This window comes from Podarcis pityusensis (genome assembly GCF_964106645.2).
Source record: "Podarcis pityusensis genome assembly, chromosome: 13".
In the NCBI taxonomy this organism is placed as follows: Eukaryota; Metazoa; Chordata; class Lepidosauria; order Squamata; family Lacertidae; genus Podarcis; species Podarcis pityusensis.
The window spans coordinates 3,564,648-3,589,558 of record NC_138038.1 but is presented as its reverse complement, the minus strand read 5'-3'; the positions used below and the strand labels follow the sequence as shown (position 1 = coordinate 3,589,558).

General features: G+C 42.3%; 1 protein-coding gene across 4 annotated transcripts in view; it reads left to right on the top strand.

Annotated features, from left to right (window-relative positions):
• The window catches only part of PLEKHG4B (pleckstrin homology and RhoGEF domain containing G4B), a 79,267-nt gene that overhangs the window by 45,111 nt on the left and 9,245 nt on the right, over nucleotides 1-24,911 (top strand). For 3 of the 4 annotated variants that reach the window (XR_013978542.1, XM_080976462.1, XM_080976461.1), the window contains exons 14-20: nucleotides 370-1,256; nucleotides 11,892-12,141; nucleotides 16,920-17,009; nucleotides 17,121-17,345; nucleotides 22,740-22,910; nucleotides 23,806-23,986; nucleotides 24,793-24,909. Coding sequence is in view for 3 of the 4 variants with exons in the window: in XM_080976462.1 (XP_080832588.1) it covers nucleotides 370-1,256; nucleotides 11,892-12,141; nucleotides 16,920-17,009; nucleotides 17,121-17,345; nucleotides 22,740-22,910; nucleotides 23,806-23,986; nucleotides 24,793-24,909 (1,921 nt within the window). In the remaining variant the exon portion in view is untranslated. Of the gene's footprint in view, nucleotides 1-369; nucleotides 1,257-11,891; nucleotides 12,142-16,919; nucleotides 17,010-17,120; nucleotides 17,346-22,739; nucleotides 22,911-23,805; nucleotides 23,987-24,792; nucleotides 24,910-24,911 lie in introns of those variants that run through there. The other variant, XM_080976463.1, reaches the window with a different exon arrangement.

Sequence of the window (24,911 nt, the reverse complement as noted above, 5' to 3'; positions counted from 1 at the left end):
AATAGATGACCCGTGGCTCCCTTCTAGCTCTATGACTTTCCATGAAAACAGCTTTGCTTACAGATCTCTCTTCATATCTCAGAGCTCACAGTCTACCATGCTGCAGAATATGGTGGGTAGATTTGGATAGATATGCACAGCAGAGAGAGACATTTTCTTCACTCTTGAGAGACTGGGTACAGTTTCTGCAGTCTAGAATCTTGGGGGCTAGACCACAACCCCAGTAAGGACGCAACTGCCCAGCCTCAACAGCTTATTATGGGCACAGTTTGTTGTGGGAAAGCTCCATATAAGTAAAATCAGCCAATCAATCCATGTCCTCCATTTAACTATTTTCTTTCTTTCTCTCTTTTCCCACTAATCATCCAGGCATCCAAGTGGATGGTTCACTGTAATGAGTTTCTTGAAAAGCTTTCAGTGGAAGCCAAGTATTCTCAGCCAGCAGTTCAGTCTTTGCAAAGCTACCACCAAGAAGCTACAAAGTTTTCTGCCGAGAACTTTCAGAAAGTCAGTGATGTGATTATTGCTCTGGGTAATAAGGAGGAACTAAAGCAATGGAATATTTTATGGCTGAAATGCCAGCAGACCAGGCACCACTTAGAAGAGGTCTTTTCAGAAGCAATTAAAGGTACCAGTGAAGAGGGGTCCAGAGAGATTGGCCAGAGGGATGGCCATAACCTGGGCAGCAAATCTGCAACAGAACAAAGCCAATCTTCCCGCTTTTGTTCTAGCACTCTCAATAACGTGCATGACAGTAAGTCACTCGGTCCGTTTCAAGGTAGCAGCCCATCTGAGGGTGTGCCTTCTTTTTTACATCAGGAAGGTGCTGCTCAAAACACTGATCCATTTTCTTCTTCTGTTAAACCTTCGGTTTCACAAACTCTTACTCCACTCTTGGGTAGGCTTCAAAGGACTAGCCGTGTTTCAGAGGATTTGGACAACATTTCCACCTGCTGCTCAGAACCAATCCAGACCCCCAGCACCCGCCACAGGAGACATCCGCTGAAGAAGATTATGAAGAAGACACAGAGCTTTGAGTTGACCCGACACGAGAGTAACCACAGTGAACTGCATCATCATGGGTATACTGGAGTTTACATAAGAGGACTGGAGGTAGCCAGCAATGTGGCTGCAGAAAAGAGAAACACACAGCATTCCAGTATCAAAAGTCCTTTGGTTTGTAGAAATCGCAGTTTATCATCTCCTTCAAGAATCCACCACGCAGAAGATGAAGAAGAGAAAAAAAGAGGGGGAAGGTGAGAAATGACAACAACGGAATCCATTCTGGTGAACAAACAGCCTGAAAAGTGCTGTAAATATTTTAACATGTTCTCAGTAGAATTGTTATCTGATTACATTTTTGAGTCAATTAGCTTTCCTTTAATCACTGAAAGTGATTAAAGGTAAGTATTTTAGGCAGGTCAAGTTCAGAGGATCTTCAATGGAGGTGAAATTCATTTCTGAGCGACAGACAAAAATCTTGTTTGTAACATTGTACTCTTCACTGAGCAGCACATTGCAGGATTCTTCTGTCATCATTATTTTTATTGAATTTCCTAAGATATATAACCAGGTGTGGTTCCATAGACACTTCAAGGCAGCTTTCAACAATCAATTTTGAATCTGAGCTCAAGGCATTAAATATGTGGTCTATTTTGTTCTTGGAGTAAAATTAAAGATACCAACAAGTTCAGAAGATTACACTGCCCATTTCTCTTCTCAGCAGCACTGAATTATTGACCTAAATCTGCCTGTTATCGGTAAATAATTCAGTGCTGCTGAGAGAAAGAGAAAACATCAAGCCATCTCTTATGGGCCTGGGCTTTGTTTGCCCATGGAAATGTACCACCTGCCATAGGCAGAGGGGCAGGTGTCCCTTCCACTGAAGTGAATGGGGATAATTACATGGCAGAGAAGCTTTAGCAATGCGATTCTTCCTGTGGTGTTTTAGCCGGCACAATGAAATCTGAGAGCTGTTTAACATTTCCTCCTAAGCTTGTGTTGGTTTTGGCAGTTATAAATGTGGGGTGTATACCGTATTTACTTGAATCTAATGTGCACCTTTTTTGGCCAAATTGCATTGCGAAATTAAGGTGCACATTAGATTCGTTGGCTCATTGACATTTGCAAGCAAATGCTTTTCTTGGTTTCAAGGTTCTGAACATTGAGGTGTGCATTAGATTCGATGGAGCATTAGACTTGAGTAAATACGGTATAAATATTTGATGTATATACTTGAAGCATAGACTCTCCTAATTTTGTGAGTGCTGTTGGTTCCTGATCATGTATCAGCCGATTATCATACCATAAAACACATGCCAGCCAAATGTTCACAAGTTGACTAGAAGGATTGATTAGACACTGAGTTACCATTTTCAGTGCTTTGCCTCCTCAAGAACAAAAGGATAAAGCGGCTGCATTTAAAATACTTTATGCTGTAACATCCATACCAATAAGACGGAAAATTGTACTGCCTCAGATACCCTAGTTCAGTTATCAGACGTAGTCACAATATATTACTTTTAATACTGACCTATTTTTCCTGCATTTAAAATATTGTTCCACATAAAAGCACTCAAAGCTTCCTTCTAATATATGTTTCTGGAACTGGATCTTTACCAAATTTGCGCACACAAAGTGTCCAAATAAACTGGCTACCTTCAGGGGAAAACCCTTCTAAAGCAGAATTAGCGTTGTGGAGAGGCCTTCCACATACAATCATATTTGAGGAGATATAAATATAAATATAAATATAAATATATAATATCTAAAAAGAGAGGCCTGTCACACACCATCAGATTGATAATGGCAGGAGCTTCATTTGACATTGGCCTCTTTCACGGAGGTGAAGCTGGACTGTTTTGCTTTTCATGGCAGGGCACGTACAGTTCACCATTTATTTTACTCGGTTCCCTTGTCGCTCTGGCAGAAGGGGAGTTCTGTATGTCTTGCAGCATTGCCCATGCTAAGAGTTATGGCCCAGAGACCTCCCCTACTTCATTATTCCACATTGAAGTGGAATGCCCTCTTACTCTTGGGGTGCAGAGTGCTCCAGACTGAGGTTGGACAGTGCTTTGCTGGATCCGTCTTTTAACCCCAGAAAAGTTGTTGCGATGTATTTAGAGAGAAGCCTCATATCCTCAACCAAGAGCCTCTTTTAAGGTGTCTCTCCGAGAGGGAGGATAAACTCTCCAGGAGGGATGCAAAACTCCTCACTCGTCGGGCTGCTGAAATGTCTTTTCTTGAGCCACCTACGCCCAAAAGGATGGACAGTGCATGGGGTAAAGGAACCTAGTTCATTCAGAAGGCAGGCACCTGGCTCTGGTAAAGGACCACTGAAAAGACAGGAGACTCCCACGCTACTGATAAGGATCTGCCACAGATGCCAAACGCTGACACAGACCAATGTGACATGGCTCTAGAAGGGTTTTCCACCAAGTAGCCTATGTGGTTGGTTACCCTGATGTATGATTTTGGGCCGCTCTTGAAGAACAACAGCAGTTACAGGTAAGCAATCGTGTTTTCCAAAACATTTCTTTTCATGACCTACAGATGCACAGCCTCCCATATTAGCACTCATTATGTTAATCTGCTTCCCATAGTCAATAAAAGAAATAAGCACATTCTCTTTGCTTCTTCCTTCCTTTTTCAAACCTTTCCCCCATTGTGGACCTCTTCAGTTTTACAGGACCAGACTTCTCTTTTCTTGGCACAGACTGTTATCCAGCATTTTCAACGTGCTCTGAGTTATGGGAAGTGTGTTGTCTGAGTCACATATTCTTCTTACTCAGGTACCCCCAAATTGGTCACATGAACCTGTATTGCTCATGTATGTGGAACATTATTAGGGTAGACAGAGCCTTCAAGTTTCAGGATATCCTTTGCAACCATGAGGACCAGACATTCACTTTTCAAGTTGAAGCTGGTTCTCGTTCTTACTGCATGTCTCCAGGTTAATCATGGAATTGGAGGAGCCTTGCAGGCTCTGTGCAAGGAATCTAAAGCTAGAGAATCCCCAAGATGTGAACAACAATCCTGTCCTTTAAGACCTCCAGGAAGAGCCCAGCACACCTTCAGGAAATTGGTTCCATTGATTAACTAATCTAGTACGATAGTAGACTTTTCCTCACTGGAGGTCATAGAATCATAGAATCATCGAGTCCAACCCCCTGCCAAGCAGGAAACACCATCAGAGCACTCCTGACATATGGTTGTCAAGCCTCTGCTTAAAGACCTCCAAAGAAGGAGACTCCACCACACTCCTTGGCAGCAAATTCCACTGCCGAACAGCTCTTACTGTCAGGAAGTTCTTCCTAATGTTTAGGTGGAATCTTCTTTCTTGTAGTTTGGATCCATTGCTCCGTGTCCGCTTCTCTGGAGCAGCAGAAAACAACCTTTCTCCCTCCTCTATGTGACATCCTTTTATATATTTGAACATGGCTATCATATCACCCCTTAACCTCCTCTTCTCCAGGCTAAACATGCCCAGCTCCCTTAGCCATTCCTCATAAGGCATCGTTTCCAGGCCTTTGACCATTTTGGTTGCCCTCCTCTGGACCCGTTCCAGTTTCTCAGTGTCCTTCTTGAACTGTGGTGCCCAGAACTGGACACAGTACTCCAGGTGAGGTCTGGACAGAGCAGAATACAGTGGCACTATTACTTCCCTTGATCTAGATGCTATACTCCTATTGATGCAGCCCAGGATTGCATTGGCTTTTTTAGCTGCCGCGTCACACTGTTGGCTTCATGCAGAAGCTGGGAAGCTATCCGTCAATTCAGTTCAGAGTGGGTAGGGTCTTCTCACAAGGTTAGTTGGTTCACAGCTAGCTCCCTGATCTCTTCTGCAGAGGAGGCTGACAGTAGCAAAGGGGAAGGGCTGCAGAGGGCAGTGATAGGAAATCCCCTTTCCCAGATTCCCAGGTCTTCTTGCTGTTGGAGCATGCAGCTTATGAATTTTGATGGTGGGCAACACGCATCGTTGGAGACGGCAGCGGGGGGGGGGGTAACATTTGAAACAAAGTGGTTTTGGGTGATTCAGTTAAATGCCATGCTTTATTTTCATAAAGTTTACCAAATAGGGGTTGCATAATATTAAATGAAAAGTGTTGTATAAGAAAAGGTTTGGGTCCAATCAATGTGAAAAGTCAGCATTGCTGAGTGCTAAATTTTATATTTCCACTATAAATCCAGTATAAACAGTAAACGATTCAGTATAGCATGAGATAATAGTACGGTAATATAGCTTAGACTGTTTCTGTTACAGAGGTCCTGATTGCTGCTATATCTGCACTTCTCACTGCAGTTCAGTTTGCTTGTCTTGCGGATACATGGTGGAACACATCTCTGGTGCACACATGAACACTTGCAAAGGTCCAAAACAGTCACAGGAGAACATATCAAAGTGCACATTAATAGGCTCAGATTTGTCGCTAACACTTCCATCCAAGATCTGAAGCTGATGTGAGTTTGGGATGCTGTCAAATGTCTTGATGCCATTGACTTGCTTGTATTTTAGCTCTCAGGATTACACGTACTGTGTCAGTGGAAGGCTCTAACTCGGACATTTTCCGAAAAGCTATCACATTACCTCACCAGTTATACTTTTTCCCCATTTGTGGTACATACAGATACGCTGGCAGACAGGTTTCTGTAGTGCATGCATCCCTTCCGATGCAGATACTGAACTTCCCAGATTTGACTAAGCCTCTAAATCCTTAGAATAAGGTCATAATTTATAAGCTGGTTTGCAGAACTTAAAAGGAACCTCAGAGATCATCTAGTCAACTCCCTGCTTATGCAGGAAATACTTCTGCATTGTCTCAGGTAGGTGAACGCCCAGCCTCTGCTTCAAAGCCTCCAATGAAGAGGACTAGATGACCATTGTGGTCCCTTCCAATTCTACAGCTCATGCTTTTTAGTCTAAATAACTTTTTCCTTTCCTTTGAATCCATCAGTTCAAATCCCACTCTCTGGAGCACTAGAAAATAAATTGGTCTATCCTCTATGAGCTAATCCTTCAGATATCTGGATACGGCTGTCATATTGCCACTTAATCACTTATCCTCAGCGTTCCTCATAGACTAGGTCTCCGTGCTCCTAACTATCTTTTCACCCTCAACAGTTGCCCTTTCCAGATTAGAAAGGATCCAAATAAATAGCTTAATTCAAGAAAGTGTGGAAATAATTTTTTTACTACCTGCTCTGTGACCTTACTCAGAAAAGAAAGATTGGAGGCTGCCAAATATCTAGGAAGCTGGGATCCAGTTGCAATTTCTTAAACAAAGGTCTTACCACTGCTTCATTTAAAGGTTCAAGGACACAGCTGTCCTTCAAGGAAGCATTTACAATTTCCACCACCCAATTGGCCTGTCTCCGTCAATTTTTAGGATAGACACAGATCCAACTAGCAAGTGGTTGGTATTGCTCCTCCAAGCAACTTATCCACATCTTCAGGCAAACAAGAAGAAACTCCTCCATCAAAATTGGGCAATTGCCAACTTGGACCTCCTTTTAATAGAGTCAAAGGGCATGCAAGCATTTCTATCAGCAAAGTGTTTTTCAAACTTATTACAGCACATTGGCAGTCTCTGCAAATAGCCACTATTTACATGCTTTTTGACGTTTAAGGAACTCCAAGACTTACCTTTCCAGAAGCCGTGTTGATTCTTCAGCATGAGTTGTTCTGTACGCCTAGCTGTCTTTAACAATCCTTTTCCATTAGCACCACATTTTCTAATACCCTTTTGGAGAGGCGAGTCATTGCTGCCTTGCCAATACTCTTGTCCAGGTCAGCATCAGTGGAGAGGTTGCTGGTTATGGTGAAGCCCAGGTATACAAAATTACCAAGACTGGCAATATCAGCCCCATTGTGTGGGAATCCCTTGCAGACCCCAACCACTTAGAGACAGTGAGGTCATGTAGCCACAGCAGTGACGAGAGGAGGAATGACCACAGAGAGAAGAAACATCATGGTACACTTGCAGCAGCACAACCAGACACCTTCCTCTGCCCCAGCTGCAGCAAAACATGTCTCTCCTGTTTCAGTTTCTACAACCACAGCAGGCGCTTTAACTCTCCAACAGTTTGACTTTACCCTCAAAGGCACAATTCTCCAGTGTCTCCTCAGACACCAACCAATTCTTTCTCCCACTTTATGCAGAGCAGACATTAAACTAAACTGCCTGTAATATCCTAGTTCCTTCTGCAATCTTACAGACAAGTTACACATTTTGTTAGAAGACTAGCAAATTCAGATTTGAGTTATTTAAGAACCCTCAGACCTCATGATTTGTTCATTTTTAATTTGTCTGTAAGTGCTAGAACTTCATCTCTCGTCATTAGTATTTGTCTCAGTTTTTCAGACTCCCTGAAAATGTCATTTCAGGTAAAAGTACCTGCCCTACATTTTCCATGCTGAAGGCCAGATACAAAGAATGCATTGTTTTAATTAAATCTTGTCTTCTAGCATACATTTAATTTACTTGACATCCAACTACCTCCCCAGCTGGTTTTCTGCTTCTGGTGTGTGTGTGTGTGTGTGTGTGTGTGTGTTTTAATCTTGTTGGCAATAATTTTTCTGACAAAGCACTTCTCGAATTCTTTCCATCTCTTACATTTCTTTTGCCAAAGTTTCTTTTTGTTCTTATTTGGGCATGACTTCCATTTTGAGATGCTGAATTGTAGATTTTCAGATTAACTTCATTCATTTGTGACCAGAACTGGAGTCTCAAAATGTGTTCCTAGATTAATCAGAATCAGGAGCAACAATGAAACTCTTGTGGCAGGCTTCCCTTCACCTACGAATGAATTTTAAATAGACAATGTAGGATAAGATAACTCTGCTGGGGTTGCCAGACTCAGCGATCTCGTGAACGATACTGCTGCCATCCAGTTGTCTAGTAAACAAGCCAAATTTGTTAATTAGGTATAAGTAGAAATATTGTGTAATTTGGAGAAAATTTGCCAGCAACTGAAGGAAAGAATATCCCTTTTGACATTGTGTTTCTGCCCTGGCCATTATTCATAAATAATGTGCTCAGTAATATTGAGTTTTCATCTTGATTGGACCAAAAACAAGTTCTTACAATAGTAGACTTTGCATTAAAGGTACCTTTCATTTGATACCATTCAATCCTAGCTTGGTTTAATAAAATAAGGACTGTCATTTAAATGAATCATGGTGCACCATTCTGCTTTTTACAAAGTATTTAGCATATGTATATTCTTCCTTTCAATGCATAGTCTTCACAAGAAAGCATACAACTAAATGAGATCAGCTGAGATCCATTTGAAACTTAAAAATAATTATGTGACATGTTAGAAAACATAAGAATCCAGAGCTGTAGGAACGCACCAAGTGGAATCAACCGCATTAAAAAAAATAATGTTAAAGTCAGACTGGAAGAAATGAGCCTTCAATGCACTGCAGTAGCTTTTTGTAGCTTCATAGTTCTGTAGGAAGGGAGTTCTGCAGCCATGGGGCCACCAGCTAGAAGACTCAGTCCCTTGACTCTGTGCCACTGACGCCACTGGTGCTTCCATCATTAGTGTCAAATTCAGGACTGCTCCCACCCAACCTGTGACCTTCATCCTTCTGGGGAGTGCAGTCTATCTAGGTTCAGCAATACATCTCCACCCAGACTTGCCAGTTTCCCAGCACTTCCATTTTATTTGGATTAAGGCTAGGCTTGTTCACCCCCAAACCACACCCCAAAACTGTTTACATTTCCAAAAATTAGGTCTGGCTCCAGATATTCCCAGCCCCAAATTCAGAGGTGATGCACCTGAAGTTCTAAGTTCCTCTCTGAAACCTCCTGCTGCAGCCTTTCCTCAAGCCTTGGCAGGCATGTGGCTGGAAAACAGACCTGGAAATAGGGGCTGGGGAGGGCAGCGTAGGCAAGAAGTGTTAGGCAGGGGGTTTCAGCATCCCCCCCCCCCACTGCTACTTCTGTCCTCCAAATCACACTCTCCTTGGTACCTAGGTTAAGAAGACTACAATTCAAACTATTTTATCTACTGGTCTGCAGAGACTATTCCACAGCATTTCCCCATTCTGACAAATTTATTTATAGGTACTGATTCTTGATTCGGTGCTCCAGTGTTCTCAACTTTGGGTCTCCAGTTGTTTTCAGACTACAGTTCCCATCATTCTTGACCACTGGTCTTGCTAGCTAGGGATAATGGGAGTTGTAGTCCAAAACCATCTGGAGACTCAAGGTTGGGAAACACTGCTCTAGATGTATGAGATTCAACCCTTCCTGTTTTGGTTAATGACCCAAAATATTTCTTCTATTGTTAAGGTTGTTTATTATTATCAACAGGAGACATATTTAAAAGAAACTAAAATGACTACTACAGTGGCAGATAGACGTCTAAGACTTGAGTGCAACAAATCTAAGTAAATATTGTCCTAGGCTGATCTGTCGCATGAAGCAGGTACAGCAGCCTGGTCCAATGTGTGGGCAAAGGTGCCACATAGCATATGTTTAACTGAAGAGATGGATTAGATGATGCTCTAAAGGGTTTTGAGCCACTTATACTGGCATTGTCCAGTTTTAAACTGTGTGCCAGGCACCCTAGTGTGACTTGAGAGAAAACCATTGGTTTACTGTGAGAAATAAATTAGTGGAGACTCTAAGCTGTCTTTCTCATTCCTCTGTGGTTGAATTATCTGTATCCACTCAGTACGGAGATGTGCCAGAATTACCTTTTCCAAGAAAGCATCTGACAAAGTGTGTATTACACAAGAAAGCCGTTACCTTGAAAGCTTATATTTAGTTGATCTTTAAGGTGCCACTGGAATTATTAAAAAAGATTTTTTCATCTTGTTATTTATTATGACTTTTCCAAGAAAAATAGCTTGGTATTGTTGTGATCAGGGACCAAAATCAGAAGTTTGGCATTCCTGCAGAAATGGTTGGACTACTGTATAATTATTATTTATGCAAAATCTATTGGCCAAGATCCAAATAGCTCTGCAACTACATTCACAATTACGTCTTAAGGAGTAGAACATCAATGTTTAACCAATTAATCAGGGTAAATCTCATTAAATAGGACATTTGATAGACTAAACAGGTACCCTGATTAATATATAATTAAAATAAGCAGTGTTATGAATTTGTGGGGTGTGAGACACCCTAAATTCCTGGTCCAATAAAGGTTAGAATTAATTAAGGTTGGGGGAGTTTAAACTGCCAAGCACTGAGTGTGGTTGTTAGGGGAACAAAGCCTGAGAATGGCGGAGTTGTTATGCAAACAAAGGAGCAGGGAGATGGGCGATAAACAAAGCAGTTGCTCTCTGCTGGACAGCAGAGGGATGTGAGCCCCTCCATCTGGAGTTCATTAGCAGGAGACAAAAGGCCAGAATTCTTAGGATGGCTGTGGACAGTGATGTGCTAGCAAAACTGTGGCAGAGAGGATGGCAGATTTTTGTTTTGTATCCAAGGCTGCTGCAACTACGTATGGGAGAAGCAAGGGACCAGCTTGGAGCATAACACTCTGAACCCCTCCAGCATAGGCTCAGGTTGTATATATGTGTAAATAAACCATATATTATTAAGACACCACTGTCTCTGCTGTGCCTCATTTCCAAAGGAAACAAACCCTGGGTAAGAACCTGGAGTCCCTGGAATAGCACATGACTGCAGATAGCAGGCACTGCCTTAAAGGGGGCCTTCCTCCCTTTCAGATCGCACAGGAGGGAAGGTGTTTTTTAGGATGTTTCCTGTGCTGCTGGTGCATGTATATATCATGTAAGCCCAAAGAAAGTTTGCTTTCTGTCTCAAAACTACTGCTTTTTGCTAGATGCAAATGTATACAGATTCACTTAATTTATAAACATTCAGCTAAATTCATAAATAGCTAAAATTGCTTTAATTGGCTGAGAGTCAAATAAGGAGGATTTGGGGCTTTCTCTAGTGACAGCCCTTGACAGCCCCCCCCCCCCCCGCCAATACATGTATACCATATGCCACATAGCAAAAGGGGAGTTTCAAATGCAGTATGCAGTATGGCAGTGGGGTCTGCTATCCAGGGAAAGAGAAGTCAGTAATCCCACTGCCAGTAGTTCTTTAAATCCTTTTCCTCACAGCTTGCCTTTCAATCGTTCAGTCTCAGGCCTGTTTTCCCAGTAGGAACTCCCTGTGTGCTGAATATTGTATTGTTTGGGGAAATTCATGAGAAAGCAGCTGTACATCATCTCTGGAATGTTCTTCTGTTTTACAGTAGAATGCAAACACAGAAAAGGTCATAATAGTTTTGCAGATGTAATAGGAAACATTTCTGTACTGTGTAGGGGGAGCCTGTTTCAAATAACAAAATTATTTTGTCTTCCTGGCTAGTTACTGTTCTTCTACAGCATCTGATGTGGCTAAGCCCCTCTGTGTCAGAGTGTGCATGGTTTTTTTATCAGTGGGAAGGGTGGAGTGGTAAACTCTGGCTGCAAATAAGAGCCTGAAACCTGCAGGAACTAAGATTGGCTGCTGTAACTACAAATGCTGGTAGAGGTTTGCCAAAATTAGTACACCGCAATAACCGTTTAGCAGCCAATGAGGCAACCCTGATTTTTGCATGGATGATTTCTCAAGTGAGAAATGTACAATATTACTCCTGGGAATCATTCCCACTTACAGGCCCAGAGATGGAGAAGTGTCTTCAGTTCAGAACGAGTAAGGTGCAAAAGGAAATCCATGAATCCGGAGTTCCCCAGAAGGCAGTACACAGGTCTGCTTTATGTCATCACATGTATGCATTTTGTCATCAATATATTTCCATGTCTTTATAGGTATGACTGGTTCACCAAAGCCATCCTGTGATGCTAAATTCTTAAGTTACTGCTAATTAATCATTGTTGTCTGTGTTCCATGCATTTCTTCTGTTTCTTTCAACAGTAAGGTGAACCACATAATGGATGAGATGATCAGAACAGAAAGGGAGTATGTCAGATCTTTAGGCTATATCATCAACAGCTATTTTCCAGAAATGGAAAGGATTGACTTACCTCAGGATTTGCGAGGGAAGCGGAATATCATATTTGGAAATTTGGAAAAGCTGTATGACTTCCATTGTCTGTATTTCCTGAAAGAACTGGAACACTGCACAGACTTCCCCCTGCGGGTTAGCCACTCTTTTCTCAGACATGTAAGTCTCATTTTCCATTAGTGTGTTATTGTCCTCAGATATCTTCTTGTATTGACTAAAATTGTATTACTAGGAAATACCACTTTTCCCTCATAAAATTATCTAATTCTGTAATTCCTCTCTCTCTCTGCACACCATGTTTGTACAGGGTTCTGTACTGCATTTTCCCCACAGAGATAGCTCCATATAGTTCTTTCCAGTTAAAGGTACTTTGGCCGCCTTCAGAGGCGGATTTAGGGGAGGGGGACTGGTTCGGTCACACTGGGCACGGAGCCTCAGCACACCACCAGGGGCACCGCAACTGTTACTTAGAATGGAGCGTGAGAGGCAGAGGGAGGCTGGATTTTGGCATGGAGCAGGGTGCTGCTGAAAGTTGAGACCCCAAGAAACACCACTGCCCTCTTGTTCCATTGCACTAAATTGCCTGTGTGGCATCTGTCGGCACATGGACAGTTTGTCATGTTTCCTACTCATGTGAGACAAGAAGCAACGGCCTCTAGAACAAGGCTGACAGTCCAACTGATCCCTATCCCTTTTGTCCCGCCCAAACACACATACATATCATATGATCCCAGCTGCCTGTTCTGTCCCAGGATAAGCGGCTGGGATAAGCCCTTCTTTGCCATTACAGTCAAGAAAGGAGCAGCTCCTGACCTGAAAGAGCACAGGGTCTGACATTTTATGGCCTACACCCTAGTCCAATTGGCTGGTAGATAAATTCCCCATCCCTGCCAAAAATTGCTTTTAAATGGGATTTCTGATTTGTGTCACTGGAGGAAAAGGGACAGAGTGCACTTGTAATGATTTGAATAATGGTGTTCTGCTAATGGAGGCAAGCCACTGTTTGTATTTCACTTGGAGAATTACTGTACAATCCGATACATGTCTACTAAGAGGGAAGCCTCAATGAGTTTGGCAAAGGTAACTGTGTATAGGATAGCAGCCTTAAAGGTCTTTAATGCAACTTCCCCTACATTTATTTATATTGCCTGTCTCTTCCATCACTTGTTTAAAAAGTTTTAAATAGCTGTTCCCTGATCTTGTGTCACAGAACATTACAAACACTATAATTCTGTGATTTGGTTTCATCCCATACGAGTTCCTGTACATTATATTTTTTTAAATAGTATTTATTAAGGTTTTAAGTTTACAAAAAGGCAAAAGAAAACAGAAAAAACACCAAATTAAACAATAGCAAAACAACACATCACAATAAAAAACAGAAAAATAAGAACACTTAAAAACAACAACAAAAAGAAAAAAGACAAATCGAACCTTCCCATAACTTATCTTTCATTTGCTTGTTTCCCTGACCTCCTCACACCTCCCTTTTTTGTATTCTAAGTCAAATATCCATTTCAGCAAATCCTTTCCCTCTCTTCAAAATTCTTATCCTGAAAATTTATCTTGATCTTAATATAAGTTTACTTTCCCTCTTTTCACCAATTAACAGTCTATTTTTCTTAAATCTTTGGTACATTTTTGCTAAAATCACATAGATTCATTCCAACATCATTCTAACATTCATTAATTTTACAATGTTTCTGTAAATAGTCTTTAAATTTCTTCCAATCTTCCTCCACCGACTCTTCTCCCTGGTCTCGGATTCTGCCAGTCATTTCCGCCAGTTCCATATAGTCTATCACCTTCATCTGCCATTCTTCCAGAGTGGGTAGATCTTGTGTCTTCCAATACTTTGCAATAAGTATTCTTGCTGCTGTTGTGGCATACATAAAGAAAGTTCTGTCCTTCTTTGGCACCAATTGGCCGACCATGCCCAGGAGAAAGGCCTCTGGTTTCTTCAGAAAGGTATATTTAAATACCTTTTTCATTTCATTATAGATCATCTCCCAGAAAGCCTTAATCCTTGGGCATGTCCACCAAAGGTGAAAGAATGTACCTTCCGTCTCTTTACATTTCCAGCATTTATTATCGGGCAAGTGATAAATTTTCGCAAGCTTGACTGGTGTCATGTACCACCTGTATATCATTTTCATTATATTCTCTCTTAAGGCATTACATGCCGTGAACTTCATACCTGTGGTCCATAACTGTTCCCAGTCAGCCATCATAATGTTATGTCCAACATCTTGTGCCCATCTAATCATAACAGATTTCACCGTTTCATCCTGAGTATTCCATTTCAACAGCAAATTATACATTCTTGACAAATTCTTAGTTTTGGGGTCTAACAGTTCTGTTTCCAATTTTGATTTTTCCACCTGGAAGCCAATTTTTTTATCCAAATTATATGCCTCCATTATCTGATAATAATGAAGCCAATCTCGCACTCTATTTTTTAATTTTTCAAAACTCTGCAGTTTTAATCTGTCTCCCTCTTGTTCCAAAATTTCCCAATATTTTGGCCATTTAGCCTCCATATTGAGCTTTTTCTGAGCCTTCGCTTCCATTGGTGACAGCCACCTTGGGGTTTTATTCTCAAGCAAATCCTTATATCTTATCCAAACATTAAACAGTGCTTTTCTGACAATATGATTTTTAAATGCTTTATGTGCTTTGACCTTGTCATACCATAGATATGCATGCCACCCAAAGACATTATTAAAGCCTTCTAAGTCCAACACATCAGTGTTCTCAAGAAGCATCCATTCTCTCAGCCAGCAAAAAGCGGCTGATTCATAATAAAGTTTTAAGTCTGGCAGGCGAGTTCCTGTACATTATAGTAGCCCCTGATTTGCCCAAACTGCTAGTTTTCAAATTCTGTATGTATTTAAGCTGGCAGGCAAGAATCTTTTTCTTGATTTCCACTTCTGCAAGTTCCTACTTGCATGCATGGAAAACACTCTGAGGGCATTATGTTAGAGAGAGAAGCAGGGAGCAAAATTTAATTACAACTTTTTGGCTGTCCAGTCATTCTGAAGTAAAGCAGTACTATGGGACAACTAATATCTTCTGTTTAAATCAATGGGACTTTAAGTCCTTAATTTTGACTGGATGGGGTCCAGGATTTGCCAATCTGAATCCCCTCTAAAGGTTTGCCTTGGTATGGTAACCACCCCCCCCCCCCCAATATTTTAAGGGGTTTGTGTTCTCAGTCACTACTTTGATGCTCTCACCTGGCAGCACAGATGCAATTTTCTTTACGGTCTTAAGTCTTAGACTCTAAAATGAAATTACTTTATAGAAGTTGAAATAACCTTCATTTAATTTTTCTGTCATCAAAAATCTCCAGTAAGCGCTTAAAAATGAATATTGAGTCTGAAGGAAATATCTATCTGGTTTTACCTACCTGGTTTAAAGAAGGATAACAGGGACCAAGCGCTGAGATTCCTGAGTTGCAGGGGCTGGACTAGATGACCATGAGGTTCCCTTCCAGCACTACATTTCTATGATTCTATGGACTACAGTTACTCAGTCTCATGCTCTATTTAGTGTGTGCAACAATAACCTTACATAACTGCTCACTACTCAGCATGTTTAACCACTGCCGGGTTTTCTGTATGTGTTGCCATGAAATAAAGTGGAAAATTCCATTCAATCCATTTCTGGAAGCTAAGTTACTCTTTGCCATTATGATGTCATCAAATGCCTCTGATTCGCACAATGTGGCTGTTAGCTTGTCAGAACTGTTGATCACGTTGGCAACAGTGATTTCCACTTTCTGCTCAGCATGTTCAAGCAGCGTTCTTAATAAATATGATACTGATAATAATACCACGGTGAGACTGAGCAACCTGCTCCGTCCCTGTTTGCAGATTGAGATTGTCTATAGAGGGGAGCTTCTTTGATCTGTGGAGGCTCTCTGCATAGTTTGCTGCCCTGGTTTTCCTGGTCTCGCAGGAGTCCCACACATATCAAAGGCTCCCAGCTTTGGACAGATGGCTTCCAACTCATGGAGGACAACAAAACCCCTTCATGTTCCTGTTTAAATAATCCCTGGACAGGGCTTTTGTGAATGGACCAAGGGGCCACCAGGGAGCTTTCTAGTTGAGTGGGGCTACATACTGAGGTCTCCCTCATCACATTTCCTACTATACCATACTGGCAAACAGTCAATTTCTTTTGCAAAAATTCTGGCATCCTTAACACCTTGCTAGTTTTTATCATCCCTATTTTTATTTATTTTTATTTCATTAGACTAATAAAATGATGCCATCATTCTTGAGCAATACCCATTATTTCCCCCCACTCCTACATAGCTCATACGTTTTGCTATTATTTTTTGATGAATGAGCTACATAGCTCATAGGTTTTGTTAACTTTTGTTTCAGTCACTCACTGTAGGAAGGCATTTTACTTAGCTTTCAATAATTTGCATAAAACATTCTCACTGATGCTGTCAAGTATACTACCAGTCAGAGGATAATCAGTCTGTGTTGAACATAAACATAAGAAACCTGTATCAGGAGTCACAAAATAGTGGTGGCCCCCAGTTTATGGAACACTCTCCTCAGGGAGGCGCGGCTGGTGCCACCCCTCTCTGCTTTTAGGCAGCAGGCAAAAACATTCTTATTCACCCAGGACATTGGATCTCATTTTTCTGCTTAATTGTTTAGTAGGGTGGGGTGGAGTTAGATCTGGGTTTTATATATAGTATCCTTGTGTATTTTAGATTGTCATATTCTTGATTTTTCTGCTTCTTTTCAATATTTTTGTAAGTTGCTTTGAGTTTTACTTTTTTGAAGCAAGTGACTAATAAATATTAGTGACTTATAACAAAGTGACTAATAAAAGAAACAAATGGTAATAAAATGTCTTTGATGTGTATCATCATTAATTAGCCAATTAAATGCCAAGTCTATTTTTCATTATTTCAGGAAGAACAGTTTGGAATGTATGCATTGTACAGCAAGAACAAGCCGCAGTCAGACGCTTTGCTTATAAGCCATGGAAATACCTTCTTTAAAGTAACTATCGCTTAATGTTTACTACATCTATGATTGTGTCTGAGTAGAATTTGTTGACCTTTGTGGTATTTTATCACCTAATGGTTATGTGTCTTTCTACTAATCTTACAGAATAAGCAGCAGGAACTGGGTGATAAAATGAACCTGGCTTCTTACCTGCTGAAACCTATCCAGAGAATGAGCAAGTATGCACTGCTTTTGAAGGATCTGATCAAGGAGTGTTCGGCAGCGCAGGAACAGGAGCTCAGCGCCCTCCGGGCTGCCGAAGAAATGGTCAAGTTTCAGCTTCGCCATGGAAATGATTTACTTGCCATGGATGCCATCAGAGGATGTGATGTGAGTACAGCCACAGTCCCACCCCTGAAATCCCTGTTGTGCAGTTCAGGAAACCTTAATTTTTGTAGCTTTAGTTGCCTGGTGGTGGCTACATTATGAGGCAGGAAGTCCCCTGTTCAAATCACACCTCCATCCACTTAGGCCAGCCACTCTCAGCTCAGCATCTGCATATAATACTTGTCTACATTTACAAGATGGTTGTAAGAATACAAGAAGAGCCTGATGGATCAGACCAAAGTCCCATCTGGTCCAGCATCCTGTTCTTACAGTGACCAACCAGATGCCAATGGGAAGCGCACAATCAAGACCTGAGTGCCACAGCCCGCTCCCCCTTTGCGATTGGCAGAAACTGCTATTCACAAGCCTCCTGCCTCTGACTGTGGAGACAGAGCAGAGCCATTGTGGCGAGCAGCCATTCGTAGCCTTATCCTCCATAAATTTGTCTGCTACTCTTCAAATGCCATCAACACTGATAGCCACCGCTGCTTTTTGTGGGAGCAAATTTAATAGAATCATAGAATCCTAGAGTTGGAAGAGACCACCAGGGCCATCGAGTCCAACCCCCTGCCAAGCAGGAAACACCATCAGAGCACTCCTGACATATGGTTGTCAAGCCTCTGCTTAAAGACCTCCAAAGAAGGAGACTCCACCACACTCCTTGGCAGCAAATTCCACTGTCAAACAGCTCTTACTGTCAGGAAGTTCTTCCTAATGTTTAGGTGGAATCTTCTTTCTTGTAGTTTGGATCCATTGCTCCGTGTCCGGTTCTCTGGAGCAGCAGAAAACAACCTTTCTCCCTCCTCTAGGTGACATCCTTTTATATATTTGAACATGGCTATCATATCACCCCTTAACCTCCTCTTCTCCAGGCTAAACATGCCCAGCTCCCTTAGCCGTTCCTCATAAGGCATCGTTTCCAGGCCTTTGACCATTTTGGTTGCCCTCCTCTGGACACGTTCCAGTTTGTCAGTGTCCTTCTTGAACTGTGGTGCCCAGAACTGGACACAGTACTCCAGGTGAGGTCTGACCAGAGCAGAATACAGTGGCACTATTACTTCCCTTGATCTAGATGCTATACTCCTATTGATGCAGCCCAGAATTGCATTGGCTTTTTTAGCTGCCGCGTCACACTGTTGGCTCATGTCAAGTTTGTGGTCAACCAAGACTCCTAGATCCTTTTCACATGTACTGCTCTCAAGCCAGGTGTCACCCATCTTGTATTTGTGCCTCTCATTTTTTTTGCCCAAGTGCAATACTTTACATTTCTCCCTGTTAAAGTTCATCTTGTTTGTTTTGGCCCAGTTCTCTAATCTGTCAAGGTCGTTTTGAAGTGTGATCCTGTCCTCTGGGGTGTTAGCCACCCCTCCCAATTTGGTGTCATCTGCAAATTTGATCAGGATGCCCTTGAGTCCATCATCCAAGTCGTTGATAAAGATGTTGAATAAGACCGGGCCCAAGACAGAACCCTGTGGCACCCCACTAGTCACTCTTCTCCAGGATGAAGAGGAACCATTGATGAGCACCCTTTGGGTTCGGTCAGTCAGCCAGTTACAAATCCACTGAGTGGTAGCATAGTCAAGACCACATTTTACCAGCTTCTTTACAAGAATATCATGAGGCACCTTGTCAAATGCCTTGCTGAAATCAAGGTAGGCTACATCCACTGCGTTCCCTTCATCTACCAGGCTTGTAATTTTGTCAAAAAACAAGACCAGGTTAGTCTGACATGACTTATTTTTCAGAAATCCATGCTGACTATTGGTGATCACAGCATTCCTTTCTAGGTGCTCACAGACTGTTTGCTTAATGATCTGCTCCAGAATCTTCCCTGGTATTGATGTCAGACTGACTGGGCGGTAATTATTTGGGTCCTCTCTTTTCCCCTTTTTGAAAATAGGGACAACATTTGCCCTCCTCCAGTCTGCCGGGACTTCGCCTGTTCTCCAGGAATTCTCAAAGATGACTGCCAGTGGTTCTGAGATCACATCTGCCAGTTCTTTTAATACTCTTGGATGCAGTTCATCTGGCCCTGGAGACTTGAATACATCTAAACTAGCCAAGTATTCTTGTACTATCTCCTTAGTTATTCTGGGCTGTGTTTCCTTTGCTGAATCATTTGCTCCAAATTCTTCAGGTCGGGCATTGTTTTCTTTATCGGAGAAGACTGAGGCAAAGAAGGCATTGAGGAGTTCAGCCCTTTCTGTGTCCCCTGTTTGCATTTCACCATCTTCTCCTCTGAGTGACCCCACTGTTTCTTTGTTCTTCCTTTTGCTACGGACATACCCATAAAAGCCTTTTTTGTTGCTTTTAACCTCTCTAGCAAGCCTGAGTTCATTCTGTGCTTTAGCTTTTCTGACTTTGTGTCTACACGTGCTGGCTATTTGTTTGAATTCCTCTTTGGTGGTTTCCCCCCTTTTCCATTTTTTGTACACATCCTTTTTTAATCTTAATTCAGTTAAAAGTTCTTTAGATAGCCACCCTGGCTTCTTTAGGCACCTTCCATGTTTCCGTCTCATTGGTATTGCCTGACGTTGTGCTTTTAGTATCTCCCTCTTAACAAACTCCCAGCCATCATGAACTCCCTTTCCTTTTAGTATTACTGTCCATGGGATCTCACCCAGCACTTCCCTAAGTTTTATGAAGTCGGCTTTCTTAAAGTCAAGAAATTGAGTCCTAGTATGCTTGGCTGCTCCTTTCCGCTGTATAGTAAACTTCAGAAGAGCATGATCACTCGCACCTAATGATCCTTCCACTTCTACCCCACTAACCAGGTCATCAACATTGGTTAGGACCAGATCTAAAATGGCTGTTCCTCTTGTTGCTTCTCCCACTTTCTGGACAATGAAGTTGTCTGCAAGGCCAGTGAGGAATCTGTTTGACCTTATGCTCTTGGCTGAGTTTGACATCCAACAAATATCCGGGTAATTGAAGTCCCCCATTACTACTATCTCCCTTCCTTTTGCATGCTTGGCCATCTGTTCCAGGAAGGCATCATCTATGTCCTCCGTTTGGCTTGGGAATCTATAGTAAACTCCCACAACGAGGTCACTGTTATTCTTCTCTCCCTTAATTTTGACCCAAATGCTCTCACTTTGGCTTTGAGGTTCTAAATCTTGGATCTCTTCACAGGTATACACATCCCTGACATATAACGCCACTCCTCCTCCTTTCTTGTCTGGTCTGTTTCTCTGAAATAGATTGTATCCCCCCATTATTACATTCAAATCGTGGGACTTATCCCACCAGGTTTCAGTGATGCCTATTATGTCATATTTAGTTTGCTGTACCAAGAGCTCAAGCTCATCTTGTTTATTTCCCATGCTTTGCGCATTAGTGTACAGACATTGAAGTCCATTAATCATTCCCCCGTGACTCTTATTTAAGGATTTTTTCCTCCCACCACTAGGTCTGTGTGCTGTTTGCTCCATTTGGTCTATGACATTTGGATGATCATCTTCATCAATTGATAGATTCCTACCTTCAGGAGCACTGTCTCCCTCCCCCACATTAGTCAGTTTAAAGCCCTCCTGATGAGGTTTCTGAGATTTTTGGCAAAAACATTTCTCCCAACCATTGTGAGGTGCAGCCCATCGCTTGCCAGAAGTCCATCTTCAAGAAACTGCAGTCCGTGATCTAAGAATCCAAACCGTTCCTGTTTACACTTCCACTATTTTCCCCTCTCTCCCTGGGCCACGTCGTTCAACTGGGAGGACAGATGAGATCACAATTTGTGCATTTAATTGCTTCAATTTCCTGCCCAGAGCCTCGTAGTCTCTTTTGATCTTCTGGAGGCTATTGCTTGCAGTGTCATTGGTTCCCACATGAACCAAGAGGAAGGGGTATTTGTCAGTGGGTTTTATGATTCCTTGCAGTCGTTCAGTTACATCTTAGATCTTAGCCCCGGGGAGACAGCACACTTCCCGAGACATCTTGTCAGGCCCACAGATCACTGCTTCTGTTCCCCTCAGTAGGGAATCCCCTATCACCACTACACGCCTCCTCTTAGGTTTGGTCGGGGTTCTTCCGTGAGCTGTCCGCTCCAAGGTCGCCTGCACATTCCCTGAGGACTGACTTTGCTGCTCGTCTTCATATACCTGATCGACTGTAATGAGGGAGAGATCCTCAAATGGAGTCTGCTCTTCGTCTTCCATGCTAGGGGAGAGGACCTCAAAGCGATTGTGTATTTCTAAACAATCAGAGCGAACCCTGGGCCTCCTACTTCTTTGAGTCACGTTTCTCCATATATCTGGCTCCTGTGTTGGTGAACTAGCGTCCTTCTCAGGGGAGTCCCCTGTCTCCTCCTTGGTGGAGACGGTGTGCTCTGTTGCTTCCAAGAAGAGCTCCAGCTCTCTAATTCTTTGGAGCGTAGCTACACGTTCCTCCAGTTGCTGGACTTTGTCTTTTAAGAGGGCAATCAACATGCAATTGCTGCAGGTAAAGCTGCCTGCAACCTTTGGCAAGATGGCAAACATTGCGCAGGAACCGCAGGCGACTGCAGCTGTTCCCTCCCCCTCCATCTTGAGAACGTGTCGTTGGGGGTGGCTACAGCGGTCCTCCATCATAAAAAGCATGAAGACAGGAAAAATAACTCCCCCCAAAAAAAACCTAGGTCTCCCCCAACAAACGTTTGAGACTAGCTCCCCTAAATCTAAAAGATGGATCAAACTGCGCGCGCCGCTGCCCTGCAAGCTCTGATAAGCTCCTCCCACAGCTAATCACCTGCCTCAACAGAAACCCTGCCCCCTCTGACCTTTGCACAGGGAGAGCAGCCAATCAGCCACAAAGAAACACACACACACACAAGAAAACCCTTTTTGCTCCTTCTTCAACTGCTGCCCTGCAAGCTCTATTTGCCCTGCAAATAGTTTTGACTGTGTGGAAAAATTATTTCTTTTCTCCGTTCTGAAGCTTCCAACATTCAGCTTTATTGGAAGTCCCCAGATTCTGTTATAAATAAGAAAGGAAGAAAAACCTTTCCCCTTTCTACTTTGTCCACAGCTGGGGTCAGCAGCTGGAAGTCCCCAGGCTAGAGCCCTGACTGCTGCTGATAACTATAACCCATATAGTTATTAGCTAAAAAGAAGGGTGTGGGGGGGGGATGGCTACAGAACTTACTGACAGGTTGCTTTACAGCTTTAGAACTGTCTTACCATCCCTCAGGATCATCTTGGAGGGCCTCCCACCCCCTAAACACCAGGAGCAGAAGAAGGTGTGTAAGATTACTGCCACCATGTATATGAAGGAGCTTTGATTCTAGCTGGAAGGTGCTAAATATTATTTTTTTAATTCATGTTAGGAGAACCCTAGCCCAAAGCGGCCCTCAGGCCTAAGGAAGTTGAACCAACCTCCTATCTGAAATCCCTTCTCCTGTGTTGTCTCTTCTTCTCTGATCAGGTCAATCTGAAAGAACAAGGACAGCTGAGGTGTCAAGATGAGTTTATTGTGTGCTGTGGGCGAAAGAAGTACTTGAGGCATGTTTTCCTTTTCGAAGACCTCATCTTGTTCAGTAAAACAAAAAAGATTGATGGGGGATATGACATTTACATGTACAAACAGTCATTTAAGGTAACTTCATCCTTGTTGGGTGTGCTTTTCCTGCCTTGGGTGTGGTTTGATGGCATGTGATGCAGCTAAGCAGGTCTGGGTCTGGTCATTGCTTGAATGGGGTGCCACCTTGAACCCCTCCAGGGAAAGGGGGAATATCAATGCAGCAAACCACCTCTCATAGTGTTTTGTACTTGCTAGTGTGGGGAAGGGGCTAAATAGAAACAAACAAGGAAGTGATCTGGTATATGCATTATTTAAGGCAGTCTCTAGCAGTCTAGCTAGTAAAATCCATTCAATACATTTTCACAAGGATGGCTGGTAGTTGCAGATATTGAGAATGGGCCACTCATGGATATAGTGTTGGGTATAGTGTTGCCATACATCCAGAATTTCCCGGACACAGCTGGAATACTGGAGTCAGAAGCAGTGTCCAGGTGAAAATCGCTAAAAATCTGGACATATGGCAACCCATGTCCGCAGTGGGCAGTGTCGTTTTTGGTGATTTCCCCTAAAATAGCTCAAAAACTTTACTTTTGCAATTTTGCCAAAAAGTTCAAAAACTCTGGGCAAACCTTTGGCAAATAAAAAATGGCAACCCTATATATTGGGCTAGTCAGAACTTCTCAGCCTGCCCTAGCTTTCAAATGAAATCATATACATATGCCCTGAGACCCTTGAGAAAGAGTGGGACAAAAACGTAATCATTGAATTAATGTGCTCATTACTTGCAACTTTAATGCACATTTGTGAGAACCATGCTTCTGTGACTGAAAATCAATACTGATACAGTTTTCTAGCCACTATGCCCTCATCCATATACACTTCTTCATTTGGCAGGACTAACAGATTTTCATGCTCTTAAACAGTGTTCCTCATGTTTCTTTGTCACATTTATTTATTTATGTTTTTGCAGACAGCTGAGATTGGAATGACAGAGAATGTTGGAGATAGTGGCCTCAGATTTGAAATCTGGTTTCGAAGGAGAAGAAAATCTCAGGACACTTACATCCTTCAAGCAAATTCAGTAGAAACTAAGATTGGATGGACAAATCTCATAGGAAAGATTCTTTGGAGACAAGCCTTGCGAAACCGAGGTGTGCCTGCCAGAATAGTCTGCCCTTTGCCTATTGCTGCCCTTTATGCCTGAAACTCTTTCCTAGAACAACCAGTGTGATGCCACCGCAAATCCCTTCAAATCCATCCTTCAAAAGTCAACTCTTGTCTGACCCCTGTGTCATAACTCTTCAGTCCCCACCCCAAACCCAAAGGAAGTGTTGGTACATTTAATTTCATTTGTGCATTAAAACCTCAGTGGTTGGGGATGTGGAGCTATATTTTTCCTTAGATTACTCTGCAAGTCACTATGTACACTCTCTGAATACAAAGCAAAAGCAGCATTACGCAAGAGGTGAGCAGGTGGGAGAAATTGTTGGCCTTCCTCCTTCAGAACCACCCCATCACCACCCATGTGCATATGTTTCCCGTCTTTGTTGGATCTCAGCCTCAGATCCAATAAGGTTATGTAATGGCATTTCATATCTAAACTATTTTAATATACATTATGTTATTGGTCTACTAGAGCAAGCATGGGGACCTAGGAATGGTCAGGTGACAATGGCATTGGTGGTTTTCTTGTGGCAGAATTTGAAGCACTCTTGGCACACAATCTTACATTTTCTGTTTAAAAAGAAAAAAAGTCCCTGTCATATATTATTTTGCACAAAGAACTCAACAGTTTTCACACATGGAACAGTGTAATAGTTAATTTGCATTGTTTATATTATTAGAGTCATTTTCCTTTGCACTCGTTTTGGGTTTCCTTAGTATAAAATACTTTCAAACATGTATAAGGAATTATTTCCTAACTGTTTCTCTCATGTTTTTGGATGGTTGCTTTTAGAACTCCGAATGCAAGAAATGGTGTCAATGGGCATAGGAAACAAACCGTTCATGGACATCAAGCCCAGTGATGCAGCTATAAGTGATCGAGCAATAGACTATATAATGAAACGAGCAGGT